The sequence below is a fragment of the Eleginops maclovinus genome, chromosome 9, assembly GCF_036324505.1.
Source record: "Eleginops maclovinus isolate JMC-PN-2008 ecotype Puerto Natales chromosome 9, JC_Emac_rtc_rv5, whole genome shotgun sequence".
NCBI classification, from domain to species: domain Eukaryota; kingdom Metazoa; phylum Chordata; class Actinopteri; order Perciformes; family Eleginopidae; genus Eleginops; species Eleginops maclovinus.
This window is the reverse complement of record NC_086357.1, coordinates 21,019,652-21,043,218: the sequence shown is the minus strand read 5'-3', so window position 1 is coordinate 21,043,218 and position 23,567 is coordinate 21,019,652. Positions and strand designations below refer to the sequence as shown.

The following is a 23,567-nucleotide window of genomic DNA, read 5'->3' as shown; positions in this document are numbered from 1 at the left end:
CCATTTTATATTATTCAAACCGTTTTTCATTATCTGTTCATACACCCGACTAGGTGTCCTTGGCTGTAATGAAAGGTGCCCCTAAATAAAATGTATTATTATTATATTGGTGCCAACAGCAGGAGTTATAATTGTTAATAAACACCACACTGTAGTGGCTTTCACAACATGTTAACGTGCTGCTTATAAATGCTCAATAGAGGTACCTAAAGTAAAGTGTTGCCTTAAAGCTGAAATTAAGGGAAATGTTCTAGCTTGCTTTAACTAAATGAAAGTATAATTTCCTTTTCTCCGTGGCAGTGAAGAGCAAGGAACACACAACATACCCGTCACTGTCCAAAAATACGGGTAAACAAGGTTTGTGTGCATGCATCAACGTGTGTATGTCTACTGGTTTTTGTGTGTGCATGGGTGTGTGTACGCAGGGTTGGGTCAGATAACTTTGCAATGCGGTCGGTTCCTGAATATAAATAGGCAATTTTTGTAACAAGTAACTTTCGTTGGATTGGATTATAAAAAAGATTTGAATCTAATCCAAACAATTTTGTGTGTAAAAGCATAAAAAATACGGGACTTTATTTTAAAAAATGGTTGCATTCAGAACGACCAAGTCTTACAAACAATGTTTTTTTATCCTCTTTATAGAATTTAAATGGGTTTATATAACATATCATGCCTTAACATACTACACTTAGTATACACGTGTGGTTTATTTGAATAACCTTATATAATACTGGGATGCTTAACCAATAGTAATATATGATAATGGTTATTTGATTTATATTTTTTATTAATAATCTAAATCCGAAAAGCAGCTAGTAAGTAGCATTTTCAAATGCAATCCAGGCAGATTATAGTTACTAATATTGTGTCCCCAGGTCAACTGTTACTACCCAACCCTGTATTTACCTATAGCTCTGGTAAAGAAAATGCAGCGTGCTTTTTTAATTCCCAGCAAAACCTGAGCTGTTACGATGGTAAACCTTTACTGTTGTGATGACCATTACTCTGCGGAACTGATGAGTGCATCTTAAAGTTATGAGACATGAAGTGTGAGTTCAACTTTATTCTGGGATGTGTGAAATTCTGCACTCACAGTTATTTTGTGGTTCATACATTTACACTTGTCACTTCACAGATGCATGCTTTAAAGAGAGTTATCTGTAAAGGAAATGATATCAGCCTTATTCTTTTACATTGACCAATGTGATCGTGACTTGTAACCCTTTGTGCTCAAACACTATATTAAGTATGATAAGTCAAATTTCAAATGTCCAAATTCATACTTTTTTTTTACTATTGAAGCGAAAACACTACAATTGTGATAATTAATTGTCATCCACATAAAGTAGTGTGAGGATGTCTTTGACATTTAACACGTTTGCAGATACATTATACTTTTCTTATCATACTTTCTTATCATGTACTATGTATTTTTGTCTTTTATTTTATACAATTTTTGTTAAGTACGTGCATTAAGACTAAAAAAAAATCCAGAAATGTTCCAAATTTCTTGAGATGTGTGCTTAGAAACAAGAACAACTCTTAGCTGTGTTCACAGATGCACTAACGCTCTATTATTAGGATTCATCGTGTGTTCACAACGGCCTACTCCACACACTTAGATACAATAGATAGGTTGACATGATTGTGATCACATATCATGACAAAATGTTTTTCTCTTGCAGACCCTGTGCCCACCAAGTTCCCTCTCATGGACCTGTGGATGTGGATCTCGTTGGCGGTTTCTTCTTTCATCTGATCGTCCTGCTAGTCGTGTGTTTTTTGCTGAGGAGAAGAAATCGCAGAAGCAGAGGTACCCGTCTTCTTTTTTAATATATGATCATGTACCAGTGATGTCAAACTCAAATTCACTAAAAGCCTCATGCACTGCGCAATGAGAGTCACAAGAAGGTTCAGACGCACGTTGTTTATTGACAGTCTTTAATTCATTTAACTGAATATGGTTTTTTAAACTGGGTAAACATGATCACATTTGCTCAGAAATTAGAGCTGCTTCCATTGTAGTAATAATAGTAATACCATGTAAAACACATTTCAAAAAGAGTATCTTTGCCCAGTTAGACTTTTCCTGTCAGGCAAAATGGAGTAGGGTTTTATCATTGTTTTTCTAATTGTCTGTGACTATTTGTCTTTATCTTAGCTTTTGTATCTGCATCTGTGTCTGTTGTGTGTTAATGGGTTTGTATAACAGCGCTTTTAAATCGGCACATGTGGATTTATTGCTGATATGTTTTTGCCTGTGCCTATGCTTGGGTGTTTTTTTCTTTGTTTAAGTGCTAAAATTGTGCTCATGCGCTTTTTCAGGATCAGAATTTAGTTCTTATGTTCATTCTCTTTATGTTTCAGTTCACTCTCATGCTTTCGTTTAATGTCATCAACCTGCCAGGGTTCCTGCTGTAGCTATATCTGGCACATTTTCATGATGGACTCAAGGGCTCATGTTAATTAAGTCAATGGTTGTGTGAGAAAAAAATTAAATGGTCAATAATAATGTAGTTTAGATGCTCCATACAGCCTAGCCTGTAGACACATAAGGTAATCATCTGTACATAAAAATTACAAATGAACTTTGCAGTCAAGCAGATCTCACATGCAGGTTGTTTCACAGACTCTAATATGACTCATGTTGTCATGCTATCTAGCCACATACTTTGGCCTATTTACAGACACCTATTGATGCAGGTTTATACATTTATACAACGGTGGCCTCAGGTTTTTGGAACTTAAACTTGGCCCACAGAGTTTGAAAGATGTGATCTAAATACAGCTAACATCTACAGATTGTAGATCAAATATGTAGGCAGTAGAGGCTGCACATGATAAAGCCTGTGCTGACAAAAAGAGGTCAAGAAACCAAGAAATAAACGCTGTCACAGGCAACATCAGTCACTTCCAAGATGCTCTAAATTAAATGTGATTGATGATGAGAGAAATGTCTTAGCTTATGTCTGAGTGAGAGAACAAAAGACAGAGAGGAAGCACTCTTCATGTGACAGCAAGTATATATCTCATGGCCGGTGGATGCAAACTGAGTAAGCAAGTGGTTTGTTTGGTTTGGTTTCAGTGTGACAGTGTAAACCATCCATGTAGGACAAACGAGACAGCCTGCTGTGTGGTTTAACATGCACAAAGATTTTAGTTTGTAGAACAGACCACAGTCTTGAAAGGCAGAAGTTATTTTGCAGGCAGAGCTCAGTGTCACAAAGAAAAAGGTGAGATTTGGTCACAGCCGACTGACCGATACTGAGAAAATATCAGATATATGAAGAAAAGAAATAAGCAAAGCTGAAAAATTCCCACACCGCACCACCCACCACTTCTGCTGCTTTGCCATGTATAGACAATTTACCTGAGAATTATAACTCACGAACAAAAACATTTAGATTTTACCAAAGAATTTGTTTTGTAGATGTTTCTTTTGAACATTGAAGTCTCAATTTCCAGAACCAAAAGTGTCAAATGACGACAACCACTGTGTTTCTCATGTCAATCCTCAAATGATTTTCACAGGGCTCAAACTATTAACCATTACAATTATGATTATATATATGAGACCACTTCAGCATTATCATTTTCTCTTGTTTTATTATTTATAGGTATGTCTTTGAGTTAAATGATTTTTTATTTTATTATTGTATTCTATAAACTACTGTCAAATTTTCTCTGTGTTGGAATTCAACAGACACTGGACTGGCTGCCATACATGTAGAGATAAAGATTTAAGTAAGATTTGGAGTGGTCTCTTAATTTTTTTCCGGAGCTGTATATATATATATATTATTATATTATGTTATATTAATTGCTCGACAAAAAGCAACTATTTTGTTGATTGATTAATCGTTCAAACCGTTATTAATAAAGTTCAACAGGCCCTATTTTGCTTTTTGGGGGTTTCCTTTTCCTGTAGTGTGTGAAATAGATTTTCGTGCTTCTAAATGGTCTACAAAGACCAAAATCACAAAGTCCTCGAGATGGAGTTTCAACACAACGAAGAATGAGTAAAAATATGAAGCTGAAAATGAGCAAAATCTCTTTATTCCGATTATTCAATGAATTTGTCGGCAGATACAAATAAATAAATACGAGTTGTGTTTAGTATGCTTTGGCTATATACATGTATTAACCAGTACCTGAATGTTTTTGAAGATTTGTATTCAAATAAAACATTTCAGGATGCCAAAAGAATTGGGAGTAGCCAACTTTTGAGATTGAATTACCTTGTAACATAATTACATATTGTCACATTTGTTAGGTGACAACATTATATTGCTTACAGGTGTAACTCATCAGCAAACGTTGCATAACCACGATCAGAGAGTTTTTACCTTCTTAGTTAATGCTGGTGCACGACAAAGCGATTAAAGATGTGTCAGTAAGTAAACTTAAAAGTGATGTTATGCAACACAGGATGGAGCAGTAAGAAGTAGGACAGAGGCGACTTCCTACAGATAAACACCCCCACCTACAACCCTTTTTCCCCCTTATAAGCAGTTATGCAAGCAGGACAGCAAAAGGTCGTATTTACAGAAAACCTCTGTAATAAGATAGTATTTTATTGTGTATCTTACATAATTTTACTTCTTGCAAGTGAAAAGGGGGACTTGAAAGTTGCACACGGCCACAGTTGTAGGGTTAAAAACAACAAAAGTCAAACTGAAACTGTTAACCATAAGATGGTGTTATAGGCTGGACACTCGAGTAGATAACATGATGCAACATTTATAAATAGAAATGAAATAAAACTAATAACCAGGAAAATGACAGAATTTGATTTGAGGACATCATTGTCTATATAATGACATGTCTGTATAATCAGCTGTTATTTGCTTTATTTACTATTTATTGCAAAAAAATATGCCAATTTACCAGGGGGTCAATGTGTTTTTAGACGGAATAACGTTCTCCTCTCTTCATACCAAATGTTCAATGCTGGTAAAGTTACTTTTCTTTGACCTTCATCTCCTCCCATTGAGGAGGTACACACCACATATACTCTGTGGGACATTCATCCAGGAGTGAATCTAAACAAATCTAAATCAGTCAAACATAAAAACCACAATTCCTGTTAACTCTGTTCTGCAATGAAGATGTCTGACATTATTTTTCACCCAAATTTGTAATATTGTAATTTGTAATTGTAATTCATCCTGCTTTTGCTTCTCTTGATACAGGAGAAGATCCAATCTATGCAAACACTCATCCTGTGCCCAAAAAACAGCCTTCCCCTCGGCCCGGGGTCCCGGTGGACGACCTGAAGAAGGCTTCTTCAACTCAAAACCTCCGAGACCCGAGTCCAGGCCGGAAGCACCATGAAGACAGACGGAGATGCAAACCGTAAAGAAGTCGTTGACCTTAATTCATCAAATCAACTTATCGTATTTAGCCATACAGCTGTATATACTGGAGTTATGTTTATGTTTTACATTGTATGTTACATGTTGTGGTGCACGCTTTTCCTTTAAACTTGAAATGTGTATGTAAAAGCATTTTCTTCTCAGGTGTGTCTGATGAACAGCTAATAGGAGCCACTAGATGGCAGAAGGTGGATGCTGTTAATTTACTGTTATTATTTTTATTTAAACTCCTGATAATATTAGGTTGTTGCAAACAGCAGCCTTTGTATAGTTTATAAGCACAAAGAGGCAAATAGCTTTTTTAAGTATACATTGTGGAGATGGGAGTGACATGTTAATGTTTTTTATGAACAGTTTTCTTTTTGTTACAGTTTATTTTCAAATGTAAAGATATTGAAGGGCAGTTTTTATCACTGTGTTTTATAACTTTGAATGTTAGTATATACAATTGATAGGGTATCTGATCCTGTCATTATCACCGTTTGATTTTGCATTTCAACATGGGATTAATAAACATAAAAAATAAAACAATTAAGATAGTATAATATTTGATTTGATTTCCTTTCAGATATTTTCTTTAAGATAGCTATTATGAGCCACTAGATGGCAGAAGATAGGTAAGAATGTTAATAGGTAAATTAAACATATTCTTTGTTTCTTCCAAGCCCTCATAATATGCGAGTGTGGTGTCAACAGTAGACTTTGTAAGATAAGCAACAATTGCAAATTGTTATTCTGGTATTATTTGCAAAGCACAGTATTTTTTAAAAATGATTCACATGCTTTTTGCTCAAATGTTAGTGGGCTTTATTACATTTGGTGGAGTCATTATATAACAGGTTTATTTAGCGTTTAAATGTGATTACAGTCATACATAAAAAACAAAACAAAGAACAGAAGCAATCAAAAAGAAAAAGAAAGGCCCCAATGTTTAAAGACCTGCATGCTGCTTGTTATATATTATACATGAAACATATTAGTAATGCATAAATATATAGCTTAGTAGGCTTTGGTAGTATGGTTATCAGGATGTTAAAATCACGATGTTATACACACACATTTTATAGCTTGAATTCAGTAACAATGGCAACTTTAACAACAAGATATATTACAAATATTACAAAAAAAGAGAGAAAGGAACATGTGAATATGAAAAGGAGGTTTCAAATTCTGGTCAAATGATTTTCAACAATCCATTAAGGTGTAGAGTTTTGTTATGTATGAAAAGCCCTTCCAGATTTCTGTTCCCCTAAAAAATGAGATTACAGTAACATCTGAAAAATAGAGCACAAGTAGTCCAAATTAAAAATAAATATGTATATATGATTACTTTGCGGTTACAGCTGATTGGCTGACACTTTGAGGAAAGGTGAAATCAGAAGTCACGTGACCAGGCGCTGCCTGCCTCTGAGAGCTGCTAGAATCTGCAGGAGTCAGATGTGTGGTGGACGATACACCTGGGTCAGGGAGCGTCGAGCAGGATACAAACAAGAAAACAGTTTCTGATGTAGATCTTCATTATCACAACTCATGGTGAGTCTGAAGCTGTCCTTTTGCTTTGTTTGTGCGCAGGTTGTTTTTTTCCTCCACAGATTATTATGTTTCCACGGAGCTTGTGGGAATTGGATCGGCCACCTGTGGGGTTAAGAGGCGCACACACTGTTAGTTCTCTGTCTTATCTAAGATTATAGGATATATCTAATTATAGCAGCCGAGAGCCAGACTGAAGCAGTAGTAGGATATTCGTTTAAGCTGACGGGCAGAAACACTTCCCACCTCAGACAGCGAGGGAACTTGTATAGTGTCGCTGGGAAAGTGTCAAAGCAGCGGGTAAATCCTGAGGGGTAGGGCTTTAAGCCAAATTGTGTTTTTAAAGCTTATTTTTTTCCATTTCAAAACAATGAAACCAATTAATTTATAATATAAATATCTTCTCAAACATAAACCGCTTGTAGAAATAGCCAAGCTTTCAATTTTGTGAGTAATAATTTGCATTTCCTCTACATAAACAGCTACGATTCTCTACAGCTTCATTAATAATTCACCACAGCTAAGCTTAATAAGACTGTGTTTGATGTGTAAATAAATTCTGCTGTGTGGTAACATGATATTGAAGGGGGTGCACAGTTTTATTCATGGTGAGAATTAATGATACATGAGTGTGGCTGAGGGAGCAGAGGATATACCAACTGCTGTCAGTGCACTGGCTCTGGGGATTGCCCAATTTTAGCTGCTGCAACTCAGTGGGGTCACTGGGTGTCAAAGCAGGACTGTACATATGAAAACACCCTGTAACTCATTGGTTTCCTTTGTGTTTCCCTGCATGTGCACACCAATTTATTACAGGTCATCAAATGCCTCCAAAAGCTAGAGAAAAGCACATTTGCTGCACCTAATATTCAGTGTTTTCACTAAAACGGTTCCCAAAACTAAGTGTGAACCTCTGTTGTATGTTGGATTACATGCCAGAAACACAGCAGTTTGCGTGCCAATAGTATCCAAAGGGTTACCACACAAATTAAACCGTTTATTCAAATCCCAGCATCACTGAAACACATGTAACATATAAACCAGTGTGTTTCTGCTGTCTTCTAGGGCTGCAACTCGTGATTATTTTCATCATCGATTTTATTTGCAGCTTATTTTCTAGATTGATCGTTTTGTCTATAAAATATAAAAAATGTAATCTGAAAAATCTCCATCACAGTCCAAGGAGGTGTCTTTAAATGTCTTGTCTTGAAGGTCCAAGACCCAAAGATATTGAATTTAATATGATACCTATGAGGAATCAGGAAATCTCTAAAGATGAGAGGCTGAAAACAGCGTTCTCTGCCACGTTTGCTTGAAAAATGACTTTAATGAAAAACTGGCCGTCAAAATACGCAATTAACTTATCAATCAGTCAACTTATGACAGCAGCGTTACTGCCTTCACTTAGAGCCACTGCAGGAAAAAGCAATGGTTGTATAAAGCAGCATATTATTCTTTAAGATTGTTTTTCGATAGCTGTACATCCCACACTTCCATAATGGTCTTTCCAATTTTATACCAATTTGCCTGAATACATGCATTGTAATGACTAGAATATAAAATGATCTGCCAGTAGCTGTTTTTGGTTCAAACTAAAATATCAATCATTCCTTTGATCCTGCTTCTCCATTGTGGGGATTGTGTGCTCTTCTTTATTCTCTAAATGACTATTTTTCTTTAGACAAAACAAATCATCTGAGGATGTCAACCTGAGCTTGAGGAAATTATTGAGATAGCTTTTTACCATTTTCTGACTTTTAAAAACCGTACAATGAAGAAAAAGAATCCAAATTGAAATGGTGCAACCGTGGTATATACTTTCTCAAGTTTGATAAAACAACAGAGTTAATAAATCAGTTCTCTGCAATTCAATTTAGAATCCAAACCGAATGCACATTTTGTTTTTCTTGGGTGTTCCCGTCTGTCAGCAAGCTTGTCACACAACACAGGTAGAGCAGGTGGAGATGTTCGGGTGTTCATATTTTCCTTTTGTGCCCCACAACCTGCTGGGACTTGCCTAGGTGTGTGTTTCTCTGTGTGTATGTATGCGTTCAACCGTGCACTTTACAGTTAACCAGACTTGTCTCATCAATGACAAGTGATTTGTAAGAGCAGTATGTGTGAACATGTTGCATTTTCAATTTTCTAGTTTGCTCCTTTATTTTAATGATGCGTGTGGTGACATGCTTGAAGACTGTACAACATGTTTTCTGAAGTATTGTTTTTCACTTAATTACAACTCTCCTGCACCTCAAAACAAAAGGTGGCTAGTCATTATCATAAAAACAATGGTTTTGTTTTAGTCCATCTGAGTTTGCAAAAACATAACCCGCTGCTGAACCGGGGTGTGTTTTCCAGTGAGTCTGCGACACAAGGAGAGTCAGAGGTGAGCAGCCTCCCACAACCGGTTTCCTGTTTAGGCCCATGTGATGGAATATCTCTGCCAGTGAGCCACTCGGCATATGTTGGAAAACACACACACACTGCCAACAAGTGTTGAACAATCTCAGTCATTAAGGTGAATCAGTTACAGCCAGAGAAAGCCTCGCCCATTTTCACACACAAATGAAGACAATCAGGTGAGCCTGGGTCTACGCAGCCACGGCTCTCTCCAGCTGTTTGACTCTTCACTTTTTTAGGATTTGTTATGAGTCACTGTGATGATAACAGTGTGCCTGTCTGTGCACGTTTCACACACTGCTTTATGGAGATTTTACCTTGTTTACTGCACACAGTCATAGTAAGAATCCACCATGCCGTAGATACTGTGCTGCTATTAATATCCATATGCTTCAAGTGGTTGGAGTGTTTGGAGATACTGCTGCAGGGTTTCTTCTACGTATTGTACAAGTTCATGAGCAGCCTTTGAACCCACAGTTGATGAGAAGAAACCCACTGTGCTAACCTTTCAGGGATTTCTGCTTGGCGTAAAGGTGTATGTGGGAGATGCATTTTCACATTTGCATCTCTGGAGATGTAAAAAACTATTTTAGTCACACTCTTGGTGTTTGTTCTGGATTTGTTGAAGCTTATCTTCCCTGACGTTGACTCAAATGGCATGATGACAATGTTTCTACATGCAGGTACTACTACGTTTCACACAAACAACATGCAAAGATATTCCCATTTTACATTATTATATGTTTGTCACAGTGCAGGGAATTAGCTTTACAGGTTTTGCTGGCTGTACAGGAAACAGCTTTCATCCTTATAAACATAATGCTTGACTGGCATTAACAACAGTCTTTCACAACATGCCCTCTGCCTCAACGTAGTTCACATCTTGTTTGAGGTTGGTTTATTATAGTTTTGGTTTCTAACTTACACTCACGTAGAAAACAGAAATGATACATTTCAACAGTTAATTTCAGAATCAGAATTAGAAATCCTTTATTCCTCCTTCAGCGAGGAAAATGTACTTACAGTTACAGCGAAGGAACAGTGGGGGTAAAAAGGCAAATACAATAAGTGGGCTAAAGTATATATAAAGAGGGAAGTATGGGTTAATAAAATGAAATAAGTAGACATTCATGGTAAAAAAAATAGAATAAAAACAATATATAATAATAATAATCATAATTAATATAAAGAAATAAAAGGAGAAAAAGTAGAAAGATGTGTAAAAACAGTATAAATGTAAAAAAGGTGTTTAGATTCATACAGATACTGATAATTATGTATGTGTTAAACATATGTACATGTCTATTTGGAAGGATAAGTAGCAGCATTATAAAAGTATGTTAATATATAAAGTAAGTGAGGCAGCCACAAGTCATAACAATAGTAAACTGTACAAAAGTTATGTTGCACAAGAGCAGTAGATGATAAGTAATAAAAAATTAATCAGATAATAAGCGGTTGCACACAACATGAAACATTCCCCAAGCTGTTCTGAATGACTAACTTGTATAAATAAAGGAGTGTGGCTAATAAAGGGCCATAAACAACATTATAGCTTGCCATCACATGTGCAGATATTAAAGGTAGGGTGCCATTAGTAAATACATTTTGCCAATAATCTTATGTATCCTTCTTCCCTGATGAAGTGAAAAACAACAAAGTAGTAGCAAAGGTGGAGGAAATGGAGACATAAATATAGATCATTATCTGACAGTCTATAAAGTTACCTTCATCCAACATTTATATTTATTACATGGAAATCATAAAAATCAGCTTTTTATAAACGTGGTGTGCAATACAACAGCTGACAAACCAACACACAGAGCTGTGCAAATTCCGCCCTCTGTATGGGAAGTTTGAGCTTCTTTAAGCTAATTGTTTTGGTTTTATGGCCCCCAAATTCTTGCTCTCAGAAACCTCGAATATAGGCCGAGCTTTTTCAGTTAATAAAGCTCTGCTAAACTGTGTCTCTAGCCTCCTGTCCAGCACCAAATGACGGACAGACAAAGTTATCAACTAGCTGGAGAAGATAGTGGAGCATTAAGCAGATAAAGAGACACATTTTTTCCCTGTTGAGTCGGCCTTAACATACCTACAGTAAAGAAGAGTAAATATTTGTCCTATGTTTGTCAGGTGGCCAGACACATGACTGAATGAATGGCGATGTTGTTCAGGGTCTACTGGATGTGTTAGCTATATGTTAACCATGAAACATTTACATTGTGAGGCGAGAATATGTAAGTGTGGTGTTTTATTTAAGCTTACTTTGAGTGTCTGAAATCTCATTCCAATAAAAGACTGTACTTTTAGATAGAATAGGAGGATGAAACCCTCTTTATTTGTCACATACATGCACACAGCAGAGCACACACAGTGAAATTGGTCCTCTGCATTTAACCCATCCTAGTACTAGGAGCAGGGGGCAGCTATCGTGCAGTGCCCGGGGAGCAATGGGGAGGGGGGATTGGAGGTGTCCGGTGCCTTGCTCAAGGGCACCACAGCAGGGCCTAGGAGGTGAAATGGGATCTCTCCAAGTAGCAGTCCACTTTCCATATTTCAAGTCAGTTCGGGGACTTGAACCGGCAACCCTACGATTCCCAGTCCAAGCACCTACTTACTGAGCCACTGCTGGATTTTATTAAATCCCCTTAGAGACATCATTTCGTTTATAACAACATATGCTTCACGCAACTGGTGTCTAATACCCTCAGATGTGCATCCCCCAACACCCAAAACACACACACACACACACAGGTGTACATGCACATGTCAGTTTTGGAGTGTGACTGGTTAAAAAAGGAAGGAACGTGACAACTGCTGCTTGTCTTCTATTGTTTTTGCCATACCTGCCTGTCTGCACGGTTTGGAAGAATCTGTCAAACGCTGGGAAAAACAACCTGCAGTCATTACATTCAACTGTGGCGCTCAACCTACAGCCCCAATCCCCTCTCAGCCTGAGGGGCAAAGCATGCAAGACTTCTGCGCTCTGACAACATATGCGCAATCGTATACAAGCAGCAGCTCGTCTCGCGGTGTGTCAAGTAACAACAAAGTGGGAGCATGAAAGTTTGCTGCAAAACGCACATTCAAAAACAAGGTTGTTTAAAGGCACAAGGGAGCGAGCTCTTGGCTGTCTCTCTGGAGGAAATTTGGTTGCTGTCATTTTGGTTTCTGTCAACAGCCGAGAACTCTGTGGTGTGCATCTCAAAGGATGCATCTCTGTGAAAGGTGCTGTATTTTTCCAGCAAGTTACGAATCTAAACAAAGCTTGCAAAGCAGCTGAGTTCCAGGGCTGCTTTTTGAGCAGTGGGCACCACAAAAAGAGTTTAGCTTTTTACCTGCAAGTCTGTGCGCTTAAGTATGCTTTGTGTGCCTTGATGAATTTTGAATGAGGCTCTACCGCTCAGTTAGTCAAAACAGAAAGACATTCGCCAAAGAAGTGGTAAGTCTCAATTTATCATAATTCACAGGGTAGGGATGCAGCACTTTAAGTGTGAATTACTGTGATCTGCGTGCATGCCCAAACCTGAATGGATCCCCTCTGCTGTGTGAACCCCGTTGAGCCCAGAGGAAGCAGCTTCTTATCGGGGAGGAAGACAGGAAGAGTGCAGGAGGAAGTGGGAGTGGGGGTCGGTGGGCAGCCTGGCAGAAATCACTTGACATCAGTTTCCTCTCTGAAGTTAACAGAGATGACTTTTCATAGTTATTATGACTGTAAGAGGAGCTTTACTTCTCTGTTGTAACAAGGTTATACTTGTCCCTGTTTGGAATGCTGTCTTTGTTACTGTAATATTCTGATACAAGATTGGAGTTTTAAAGGCCTTTTGCAGGAAGGCAGTTTAATCAAAGGATTTTTTGCATTGGTACATAAAATAAAATCCAGTGTTTTTGGCCACAAACAATTCAATGTAAAGATGTTCTTGGTTGATTTGATCATTCTGGTTTTAATATGTCTCTTTGTTTGTCCATATCTTAATAAACTGTGATGCTAAATGGCAGATGTTCCCCTTTTTAAGAGGCAACTTTTCCTTTGGTGACTGCTCAATTGGTAAATGGCTATCTTCATCGTATTCCTGCATATTGTATATTCACTGCATAGATTATCGATTTGATGATTTTATTAGTATGCTTTTTTATGTTTTGTGTATGTATGACCTTTGAACGAATGCACACTTTTGGAAATGAACTGAATTGTGTTTCATGCTGAGCTGCCATGTCACTTTTTTGTTGAACATTTAGTTATAAAGTAGTGTAACATGTACAATTTGAAACAATTAGTTTGCAAGATTTCTCTCTGGGGTAGCTTTTCTGTTGTTCATCCTTTCCAGGGTGAAAGTATTAGTAGCTTGCCTGCAGTGCAGCAACGTTGAAAACATGGGAAACTAAATGTTATCAGTGAATGAGTATACAGCAGATGAAATAGAATAAGGTTTAAAAGGTTAACCAGACACCATTTTCATTCTTGAAGTAGACTATATCAATGCAATTTTCCTCTTTTGTACATAATCTCCAGTCTTTTCACGTTATGGGTCTCTTTAATTATTTAATCCCTGGATGTTTTCATATCTTTCCTAGAGGTGGGCACCATTAAGATGATCTCCTCCAGCATCCTTCACCAGTAGCTGGGCAGCATGGCTTCTGTTCCTCCATCCAGAGAGGACACTAGCAGCTCATTAGCACTGCGCTGGAGGCTAACACCGACATAGATAATCGCCGACTTCAAACTGAGCCGAGCTGCGCTGTGCAGGCCTGGTTACACATACTGTGAACTGCCTTTAGAGGAAGCCTTGTGCCCGAGCGGCATATGTCTAGGACTGTAACATCACCACAGTGTAGCAACATCTGGACTGAGACGGTGGACCATGTTTTGTGTCTGATCCAGTGCTTTGGTGGCAGAGCTGGACGGTGCAGCTCTTCCACACTTAAACACACCTGGACTCTGAGCCATGTCTCTTCTCTCAGCTTTGAGCATCGTCTGTGGATTGATGCTGCATGTTTCAGTTAATGCAATCGACACTCGATACTGTGTCCCACGAAAGACTGTCCCCTACGAGAGTAAGTGACAGATCCTCAATATCACAGCAATGATGATTTCTATGATGTTTCTATAAGGTTTACTCATGGGCTTGACCAGAAAATGTTCTGAATTTAAGGACATATATCTATATTTTAACCATGATTAATGAACAGGAACTGCAACTGCAATGGATTGTTGGGCTGTTTTGGAGTGGTATGAAGCACATCATCATTTTCAGTGTATTACTTACATGCTCCCAGTTTGGAGACAAGAGCTGCTAAGCAATCATCTGTGGATGGGCCAGCAGCAAAAAATATCAGTCAAATTTTTGAAAACTGTAGGTAATATGGATCAGTACCCCATACAACCCCGCTTCAAACTGTTGGAACCATCCCTTTAACTACTTAGTTTTTGTGCAGGCTGAGAAAAGCTTATAAAATTTCACTGAATTAGCATTTTGTTTCTTGCTGTGGGAGCATTTTCTCCAACTACACAGCAAAGTCACAGCAGCTGAAATATAGAAAGTAATGCGGATGCTCTCCTCCTTTTTTAGACAAGCTGAAGTTGTTCAGAGAAGAGGGGATCTTCAACTACACTACTATGCTAATGAGAGACGACCTGGGTGTGCTGCTGCTGGGGGCCAGAGAGGCTGTATATGCTCTGGACATCAACAACATTTCTGTCAGAAAGGCTGTGGTGAGAACATGAGAGGAGATTCATAAATAACAAAACTGTTAACCAAATGTGCAGGTCTGCGCTGTTATGCTCAGCTTTATTCTGTTTGAAGCTGTTACAAACAAAGATCACTGATGAACACACACTGGCCTGCAGAACAGTGGTATATTACCATATACTATACTATAAATAGGTAGGATTTATTTATTAATTGAACAATTATGATGTTTTAAGGGGGGATGACCCCATATCAGAGGTGTATGAGCTATTCAGTTGAACAATTTTTCCAGCAATGTCGGACATGAAGGACTTTTGGACACTGACATAGTGAAAGTATCCAGTGATTCACAAGACAACAGTTCATAAGGTCATGGTTAGAAAAATGTCATAATCAGTTCACGCCCCTAGTAAGTTATGTATCTTTATCTGCCCTCCTTGATTATTTAGGGAGTGTTTTTGGCTGACGATATGCTTAAAGAAACACATTAGGTTGTGTAATGAACTGCACTCCTTTCAACAGCTAGTTCAACACTGTTGTCTATTTACCCCGTGCACATTTACATGAGAATTTGGAAGAATAATGGTCCTTTTGAACTGTAGACAGTGGTCTGTTGATTTATAATTGTAGTCACACAGCTAACAGTTACAACTGAAGAAGGATAGGTGTCCCAGCCTGCAGGTATTCCCCTCTAGAGTGTGCAGACTGGTCTTGACATTAGATCAACAATCATATGTGTGATGGTAAACATGCTGCACCTCCATGCTGTGCAGTGGGTCAGCTGCGACACCATTCCTGTGTGCTTTGAAGAAAGACTTTCCCTCTGTTGATGCAGGTGTACTGGCGAGTTACGGAGGAGAAACAGAGGGAGTGCACATACAAAGGAAAACATGCTGAGGTTTGTGTAATTTACGAAACAGAGCTTGCAATGCATTTGCTTTTGTAGGTTAATGGTAAAAGCCTTAAAGGATGGCTGTTGACTTAAAGCTGTTTACTCCCCTGTGTAGTTTATCTCTGTGCATTTGTAAATCATTGATATGGGGATCTTTTTTCCTTTTCAAGTCTTGACGCACAACCCTCTTTGAAGTGCTTTGCTTATAGCTTGATACTGAATGTCCAAAAAAGGCACCAGAAGAAAATGCATGTACAGCCTTGAACTTTTGGTCACCAGCTTGACCCCAAACAGCCATTGTGTGTGTGTGTGTGTGTGTGTGTGTGTGTGTGTGTGTGTGTGTGTGTGTGTGTGTGTGTGTGTGTGTGTGTGTGTGTGTGTGTGTGTGTGTGTGTGTGTGTGTGTGTGTGTGTGTGTGTGTGTGTGTCGTGTGTGTGTGTGTGTGTGTGTGTGTGTGTGTGTGTGTCGTGTGTGTGTGTGTTCCGTGTTTGTGTTTTTGCGGCTGAACTAACAAAGCTCTGACCTTGGCATTTTCTCTGCTGGATCGTGTTGCAGGTCGAATGCCGTAACTACATTCGAACCCTGCACAGAGTGAATGACACTACGATGTATGTGTGTGGCACGAATGCTTTCAGCCCCACCTGTGACTACATGGTAAGTAAACTGTAGAATAAGGAGCAAGTTTTTAGATTATTTTATTCATTGTTTCTGTAGGCAAGCGCTCTGTTATAAACGATTAGTGGTGGCTGTGTGAGTCATTCAAATCATTTGAAACTTTTCTCCTTGGATTATAAACCTGTCAGTGGCTTCAGTGCCTCCACTTAAACTAACATATATTTCATCAGTTCTCACATACACAAGTGTCCAGCCCAACAAAGACAAAATACACATCCATTTCTATTGGCTAACATTATTTCACATCAAGTTACTCCCTTGCTTACTGTTTTTTCAGAAACCCAGGTTAATATGCGGCGTAAAATAGAACTTTCTTAGTTGTTTTATGGGAACTTTAAGGTCAATAGAGGTGTGTTTTCATGCTAAAGGGGCCCTATTATGCTTATTTTCAGGTTCATGTTTGTATTTTCAAAAAGCTCTTTGATTTTTTTCATACTGCCTGTGCTGCAGCACCTCTTTTCTCCCTCTCTCTGAAATCAGAGCCCAGTCTGCTCTGATAGGTTAGCTGGCCGGCTCTGTTGTTCCCAATATTGACAAAGGCCTAATATACAGTTCCTTTAATGGCCACTGTAAGCTGTGTTAAATTAACAAAACTCCCAGCCTTTCCGAAATACAATGAGTCAACACATCTCGGAAATAAGTGGTATAAGGTACATTTCCTTCTTGTAATGTGCCTCTTGTTTCCAATAAAATGGCATGTTTATTGTATGAGTTGGCTTCAATTGTTCAACAACATCCAGTAGCTCATGAATTCAGTGTATTTTGGCAAGGAACTCAAATCTCAGAGGACTGAATGCATCACAACACAATAACGGTTTACTTCAAGAAATGATCTATCTTAATATGTTTCTTTTTAATCCTGTCAAAATCACACTGATTCAAAGTGCATTCTCTGGACAAGTACAATAAAAACAATGTTCCAGACACAAAAACTAAAATATTAAAACATCAACTTTCTTCACCAGTCAGACCAATCAATCAAAAACATCTACAGCCATACGGGCCTGCCTTGTGGTAATTTAAAAATCCTTTAAATGCACCCAGAGAGACCAGGATCCTGAAGATTTAGATTATTTATTAAAGAGCAGAATACTTAAATTCCCCTTTTCAAATTCAATAACCCTCCCATACATTTTTTGTAGGATATAGATCCGTAGGAAAGATGAAAGCAGTTCATAAATAAGAATGCACCAATGTTTAAGTCTACCGGTGGAAAAGACAGATTATCAAAGTTTAACGTTACAAGAACAAAAGTGAGCCTCTGCAAGATTTCATTTGAAGTTGATGGTTGGAGATCAATACAACAATATGTTTTATCTTGTGTATACTTTGGAAAATAGTGAGCCATAGTGTAAATATACGCAAGTTATAGTTAAAGGCTAAACCACTAGTGACAACTTGTTTTACAACTTCAGTCTTACTGTCGAAATAAAAGGCCACTGTTTTACTTTCTTTCTCTCTCTCTCTCTCGCTTAACAAGTCTTTCTTCCCTTTGTTTCCGACAGACGTTTGTTAAAGGGCAGCTGAAGCTGGAGGGAAAGCAGGAGGAGGGAAAGGGGAAGTGTCCTTTTGATCCCTTCCAGAGATACTCCTCCCTCATGGTCGGTGAGTGTCTGAGTCAGGGTTTGCTGCCAACATGAACAAAGCACAGAGTAGTGCTGAACGTTCAAAGTGCACCAACAGAAAAGCTCAGAGTTAGATAACTGTGTGCACGTTTGAATTGCTGCAAGACCTGAGCATCGAATAAAGTAAAAATATCACCACATTTCTTGGCAGGTGATACCTGCTCACTCCACATGTGTACTAATGAGTTCTCTCAGTCCATTAGCAGAAATATAAATGATATATTATTTCCACTTAATATAAATAAGGCATTTCTAGTAACTTTCCTTCACATCTACTTCCTGTCCAACAGGAAATGACCTGTATTCTGCTACATCCATCAACTTCTTGGGCTCTGAGCCAGTGGTCCTGCGCAGCTCGGACTTGGCTCTCCGCACAGAGTTTAAGAGCTCCTGGCTCAGTGGTGAGTTCCTGCTCTGCAAAAAACGGTTATTTAACGTTTTATATTATGGTGTGCATAGTTAAGAGGGAATCGGCTGCAGCAACACTTATGCATGATGCATTATATTTGAGATATCCTTTGATGTTACTGAGGAAACTTTTGTGCTAATGCTGTGATTTGGGATTTCAGAGCCAAACTTTGTCTACATGGACTTTGTGGGGGAGAGTTTCAATAGTCCTGATGGTGATGATGACAAGGTGTACATGTTCTTCAGTGAGAACGCCATGGAGTACGACTTCTACAGCAAAGTCACAGTGTCTCGAGTGGCCCGAGTCTGCAAGGTATAGAAACATACTGCATAAAAAACCCTATTGCATTTTCAAAGACATAAAGAGAAAGTTGGTTTGGATAAGTAAATACATACTGAATAATCACTCACAGTCTCTGCAAGACCTTTTCAAAGACATTAAGAGAAAGTGTAATAACAATGCCTCACGCTGTCTGATTCCTGGTCTTGGTGTTGTGCTTATGAGGAATATCTGCAGAACAGCACGTGACCTCTCTCTCTGTGTTTAGGGGGATATGGGCGGCCAGCGGACACTGCAGAGGAAATGGACGTCGTTCCTGAAAGCACGTCTGGATTGTTCCCTCCCTGAACCCAGCCTGCCCCCCATTGTCCAGGATGTCTTCCTGCTGAAGGATGACAACTGGGAAAAGAGCGTCTTCTACGCTGTCTTTACTCCGCAGTCGTACGTACTTGCAATCAAATCCTGTAGTTTGATGGCTGAGGGAGGGTGTTAATGTGCAGCAAGGTAGAAAGTAAATTGACAGTCTAGTGGGAAAGAGTAAAAAGGTGAACACAAACTATAGAGGATATTTTAGAATTAATTTTAGTTTTTTATTTTAAAATTTAGCTGTTTTTATTTTCATTTAAAAGATGACTTCTCAAAAGTAATCTCCAGTTATGTAAATAAAACCAACCAGTGGCAGTGCTCTTGACTAAATGTGTCTGATTTTGTGTTTTTTCAGGGGTTTGTCCCAGGTATCTGCAGTATGTGCATATAGTGTGTCTGCCATTCGAGATATTTTCAATGAGGGCAAGTTTAAGACACCTGTCGCTGTTGAGACATCTCACGTCAAGTGGGTGATGTACACTGGAGAAGTGCCAGTCCCCAGGCCAGGAGCAGTGAGTCTAAAGATTTTTTCTCCAGCCTAAGTGATTCTGGATATTAAAGCATACAAGAAAAATATGATAAGCCCACAAATCTCAATTGAAGTTTTGTGTTCCAGTGCATCAATAGTGTGGCACGTAAAATGGAGATGAATCGCTCTCTGGACCTTCCTGACAAAACCCTCCAGTTCATCAGGGACCGCCCCCTCATGGACGAGGCTGTCCATCCAATGACGGGGGGGGCGCTTCTGGTCAAGAGAGGAGCTTTGCTGACTCGGATCGTAGTGGACAATGTGTTGGCGCTGGACGAACAGAGATATGCAGTCATGTTCATTGGCACTGGTAAATGATTTGATTACTGCAAAATAAGCACAACTCATTACACATACATACATTCTCGTTTTCTCTTGTGTGATGTCCTTTTTATACGTATTTAATTTATTGGTATTTGAGCATTGGAGGAAGCCTGAGATCTAAGATTTGTTTTACATGCACAAAAAACCCAAATAGCATGATAGGGACACTTTAAGAAACACATTGAGTATGAGTAATTTGCGTAATGCACTTATTATGTGGTTTTTAGATGATCCTTTTTGTTTCCTAATAGAAAACGGTTACATCCAGAAGGCTGTGAACTACGAAGGAGAGATGTTCATCATTGAGGAAATTCAACTATACGAATCCTCAGTGCCTATTAACATCCTGCGCCTCTCATCCAGCAAGGTAACGCTCAACTCCTGTTTTACAGTGAGCTTCAGTTTGAATTTATATCTCAATTTAAATATGTTGTCACTATATTGCTTCTATCAGGCAGTAGAGAGGCTACAGTGGATATAAAGATGAAATACCTTATTGTTTGTTGATGTGTGTGTCTGTGTTGCAAACGTAGGGCCAACTGTATGCAGGTTCAGAGTTTGGTGCCATCCAGATGCCGGTCAGTAACTGCAGCCGCTATGAGACTTGTGCGGACTGCATCCTGGCCCGGGACCCTTACTGTGCCTGGGACTTGCTTGACGAGTATTGCAGCTCAGTCTACAGCGTGTCCTTCTCTGCAATACAGAGTCTGAAGGAGGGAGACCTCTCCCAATGTCCACCTTCAGGTACATTTACAGCACTATGTTTGCATATATTACTGTGGAGACTTTTTGTATGAAACAGCAGTATACAATGAGACCAAATGTGTGTCGTCAATTCATTTAAAATGCATTTCTATAGCACCATATAATAAATATGTGTGTAATATAAAAATGTAGCAGTAATGGGGCGAAGCCTGCAAGTTAGTTCAGGCAGTCAACTCGAGCACCAATGATACGTTCGCACATAACGCCCCTCGTCCCTCTTGCAACCAACCAAACATAGTCTCCTAATCTGGCGCTCTATTTAAGCTGTTGGATCCGCCTACCTCTTCATCGCTGCTGCTGCTCCCCAGCTTCCATCTGTAGGATCGGGGGGTTAGTTATCTAACCATCACTCCATGTTCTATGTTAATATGTGGAAGATGAGGCCCGAGCCTAGACGCCAAACTCAAACTATATACTGTTTCTAATAAACATATTAATGAAACACGTGAGTTGTCTGACTGAAATCTGATTATGTATTTCTTTAATGTAACTGTAAGGCAATCCATTTACCTTTTTTTTGTATCCTGATTATGCTTTTCTATGTATCTGTTACTGTCCAAGCCTGCACATAAAAATACATTTACATAAACAAGTGTGTCTCTTTTTAGATCCAGTGGCAGCTGTGGACTTTACCCTGGTTCCGGGAAACAACATCCAGCTGCCGTGCCAGCTGCACTCCAACTTGGCGCAGGTCGTGTGGCGATTCGCTCACCAAACACTTCACTCCGACAAAAAATACTACATCTACAGCGGAGGCCTTCTCATCCTGCAGGCCTCAGAGTTGGACGCGGGCCTGTACACATGTGACTCAGTAGAGCTGATCAATGGGAGACCATACAACCGGACTGTGGCGGTTTATCAGTTGCAGCTCTACTCTGATGCACGAGTGGGGGAGAGCACTACTCCTGGCAATGAGGTGACAAATTCCCCAACCACTATTTACAATGTGAATACTGCTGCACCGGAGCCTAACTTGGGCATTGAGGACCCATTGACCCCACAGAACCAAAGTGACACCAGCAAAGTGACAGGTCTAGAGGTGGCCGTGGCTCTGCTGTCGCTGCTCTGTCTCATCCTAACAGGGGTTATATTTTTGATCTGGAATCAGGGACGTTTTGGATGCTTCAAATTTGCGAAGCGCCCCAGTGAAAGCGAGGCAAAAAGGCATTCAGCCGAATACATGCACATCCCCAGCAGAACTTCAGAGATTAAGCTCGTGGGTCCGGACTCTGGGAGACCTTGCAGTGCCAATAATAATCACTCTGCTGTTGACTTCAAAGGGAACGGGGAGCACCACTTCACACCTATGGCCAACATTTCAAGTCTGGACGGTCTGGGATACATAAATGATGAGTCAGAGATTTGACTCTGCTGAGGTATAGAAATCAGTCCGAGTGTAACTGCAGTGTACTAATTATCTTCCTATAGGTGTGCTGCTGTAGAAAAGGTTTCCATATTAGAAATTCTTTTGATTGGTGTCCTGTTTCTCCACGACAATTCCCAATACTGTCTATCATTTCTGTACTGGGCAGCTGAAGAGGATTATTTTTTTTACATATGTATTTTTTTGTAAAATGTTGACTTGTGAATACACACTGTAATGTATTGTGTACAGGTGAGTGCTTTTTTTTCAACTACTATTTATTTGTTCAGCAGTCTTAATAACTGTGATCTTGTAAAGTCTTGTAAATTGGATCAGCAACAATGAACAAGCACTTACACTTTAAATTCCCAGGTGGTTATCATTTTATGGACTGTTTATTCAAGACAACATTCAGTCAAAGAACAAACTGAACGTCCCTTGGTTGTGTTAATGATTGAACCATAGCCTGTCATAGGTGATACAGTGAACTCCATACCTCTCATATGTCTTCCATAATAAAAACACAAGAATATTTCACTGCAGTAACTGTTGTATCATCATTGGGATGTAGGAATATGTCAGTAATATCAATAATTTGCATCAGAGACACGGCGTTTTGTTTTGGCGTCAAACTTTGGAAAATGCAGCCCTTGTTGAAAATAAAAAAATGCTATTGTTTTTGTGTCTAGCTATCAGTAATGATTACCCACTTGCTCACAGAGCTGAAAAATGTTTTTGAACCAGCACGCTTGTTGTCTTGATGTTTCCAACAGATACTCATGTGGCGGGATGATATGAACAAAAACACACACCTGACTTCACCATTACCTCAGACCTGTTTGTGTCGAAAGAGTCTGAGACCAAACTAAATTACAGGAAAGTAGCATGAATGTGTGTGTTTTTCACACTCTGTCATTAACAATAGCAGTCAGAGCCGTTTAAAACCAGTACTGTAAAATATGAAAGGGTTGAAGTGGGTCTGCTCAATTATTCAGCAGTGCAGTTTAAGGAAGTCTTAAAAGTATATATTGATCTTATCAGGGGATAAATGAATACAATCTTGTCTAGATTGTTGCATAGATTTGGAAAAAAGGTGCTTAGATTTCTTTTCTGGGCATATTTACTTCGGGGAATAAAAGCAAGCAATTCACCAAATATTGTTTTCAGTTCCTTTTATTCTAAAAAAAGCCAGTGAGCTTTTACTGAGTTTTTTTTAACTTTCAGAAGTCACTAGCTGCCCTCTCTCCTATTCATCAGCCGTAGTTTCCTCCCAAGATTTAATGAGCTCTTACTTTTAGTTCAGGCTGTCTTGCCGTTAAGGCTCACAGGCTTTTTTTATTCT

At 39.0% G+C, this 23,567-nt stretch overlaps 1 protein-coding gene across 1 annotated transcript; it reads left to right on the top strand.

Moving 5' to 3' along the window:
* Positions 1-6,752: 6,752 nt before the first annotated feature.
* On the top strand, positions 6,753-22,903 carry si:ch211-129c21.1 (uncharacterized protein LOC563087 homolog). Its single transcript, XM_063891766.1, has 14 exons — positions 6,753-6,911; positions 13,884-14,363; positions 14,879-15,021; positions 15,834-15,896; positions 16,446-16,544; positions 18,071-18,170; positions 18,481-18,591; positions 18,760-18,911; positions 19,147-19,319; positions 19,600-19,756; positions 19,861-20,083; positions 20,349-20,464; positions 20,631-20,841; positions 21,471-22,903. Exons 2-14 carry the CDS (start codon positions 14,255-14,257, stop codon positions 22,226-22,228), a joined length of 2,415 nt encoding a protein of 804 aa, XP_063747836.1. The 5' UTR covers positions 6,753-6,911; positions 13,884-14,254; the 3' UTR covers positions 22,229-22,903.
* The last annotated feature ends 664 nt before the right edge of the window (positions 22,904-23,567 follow it).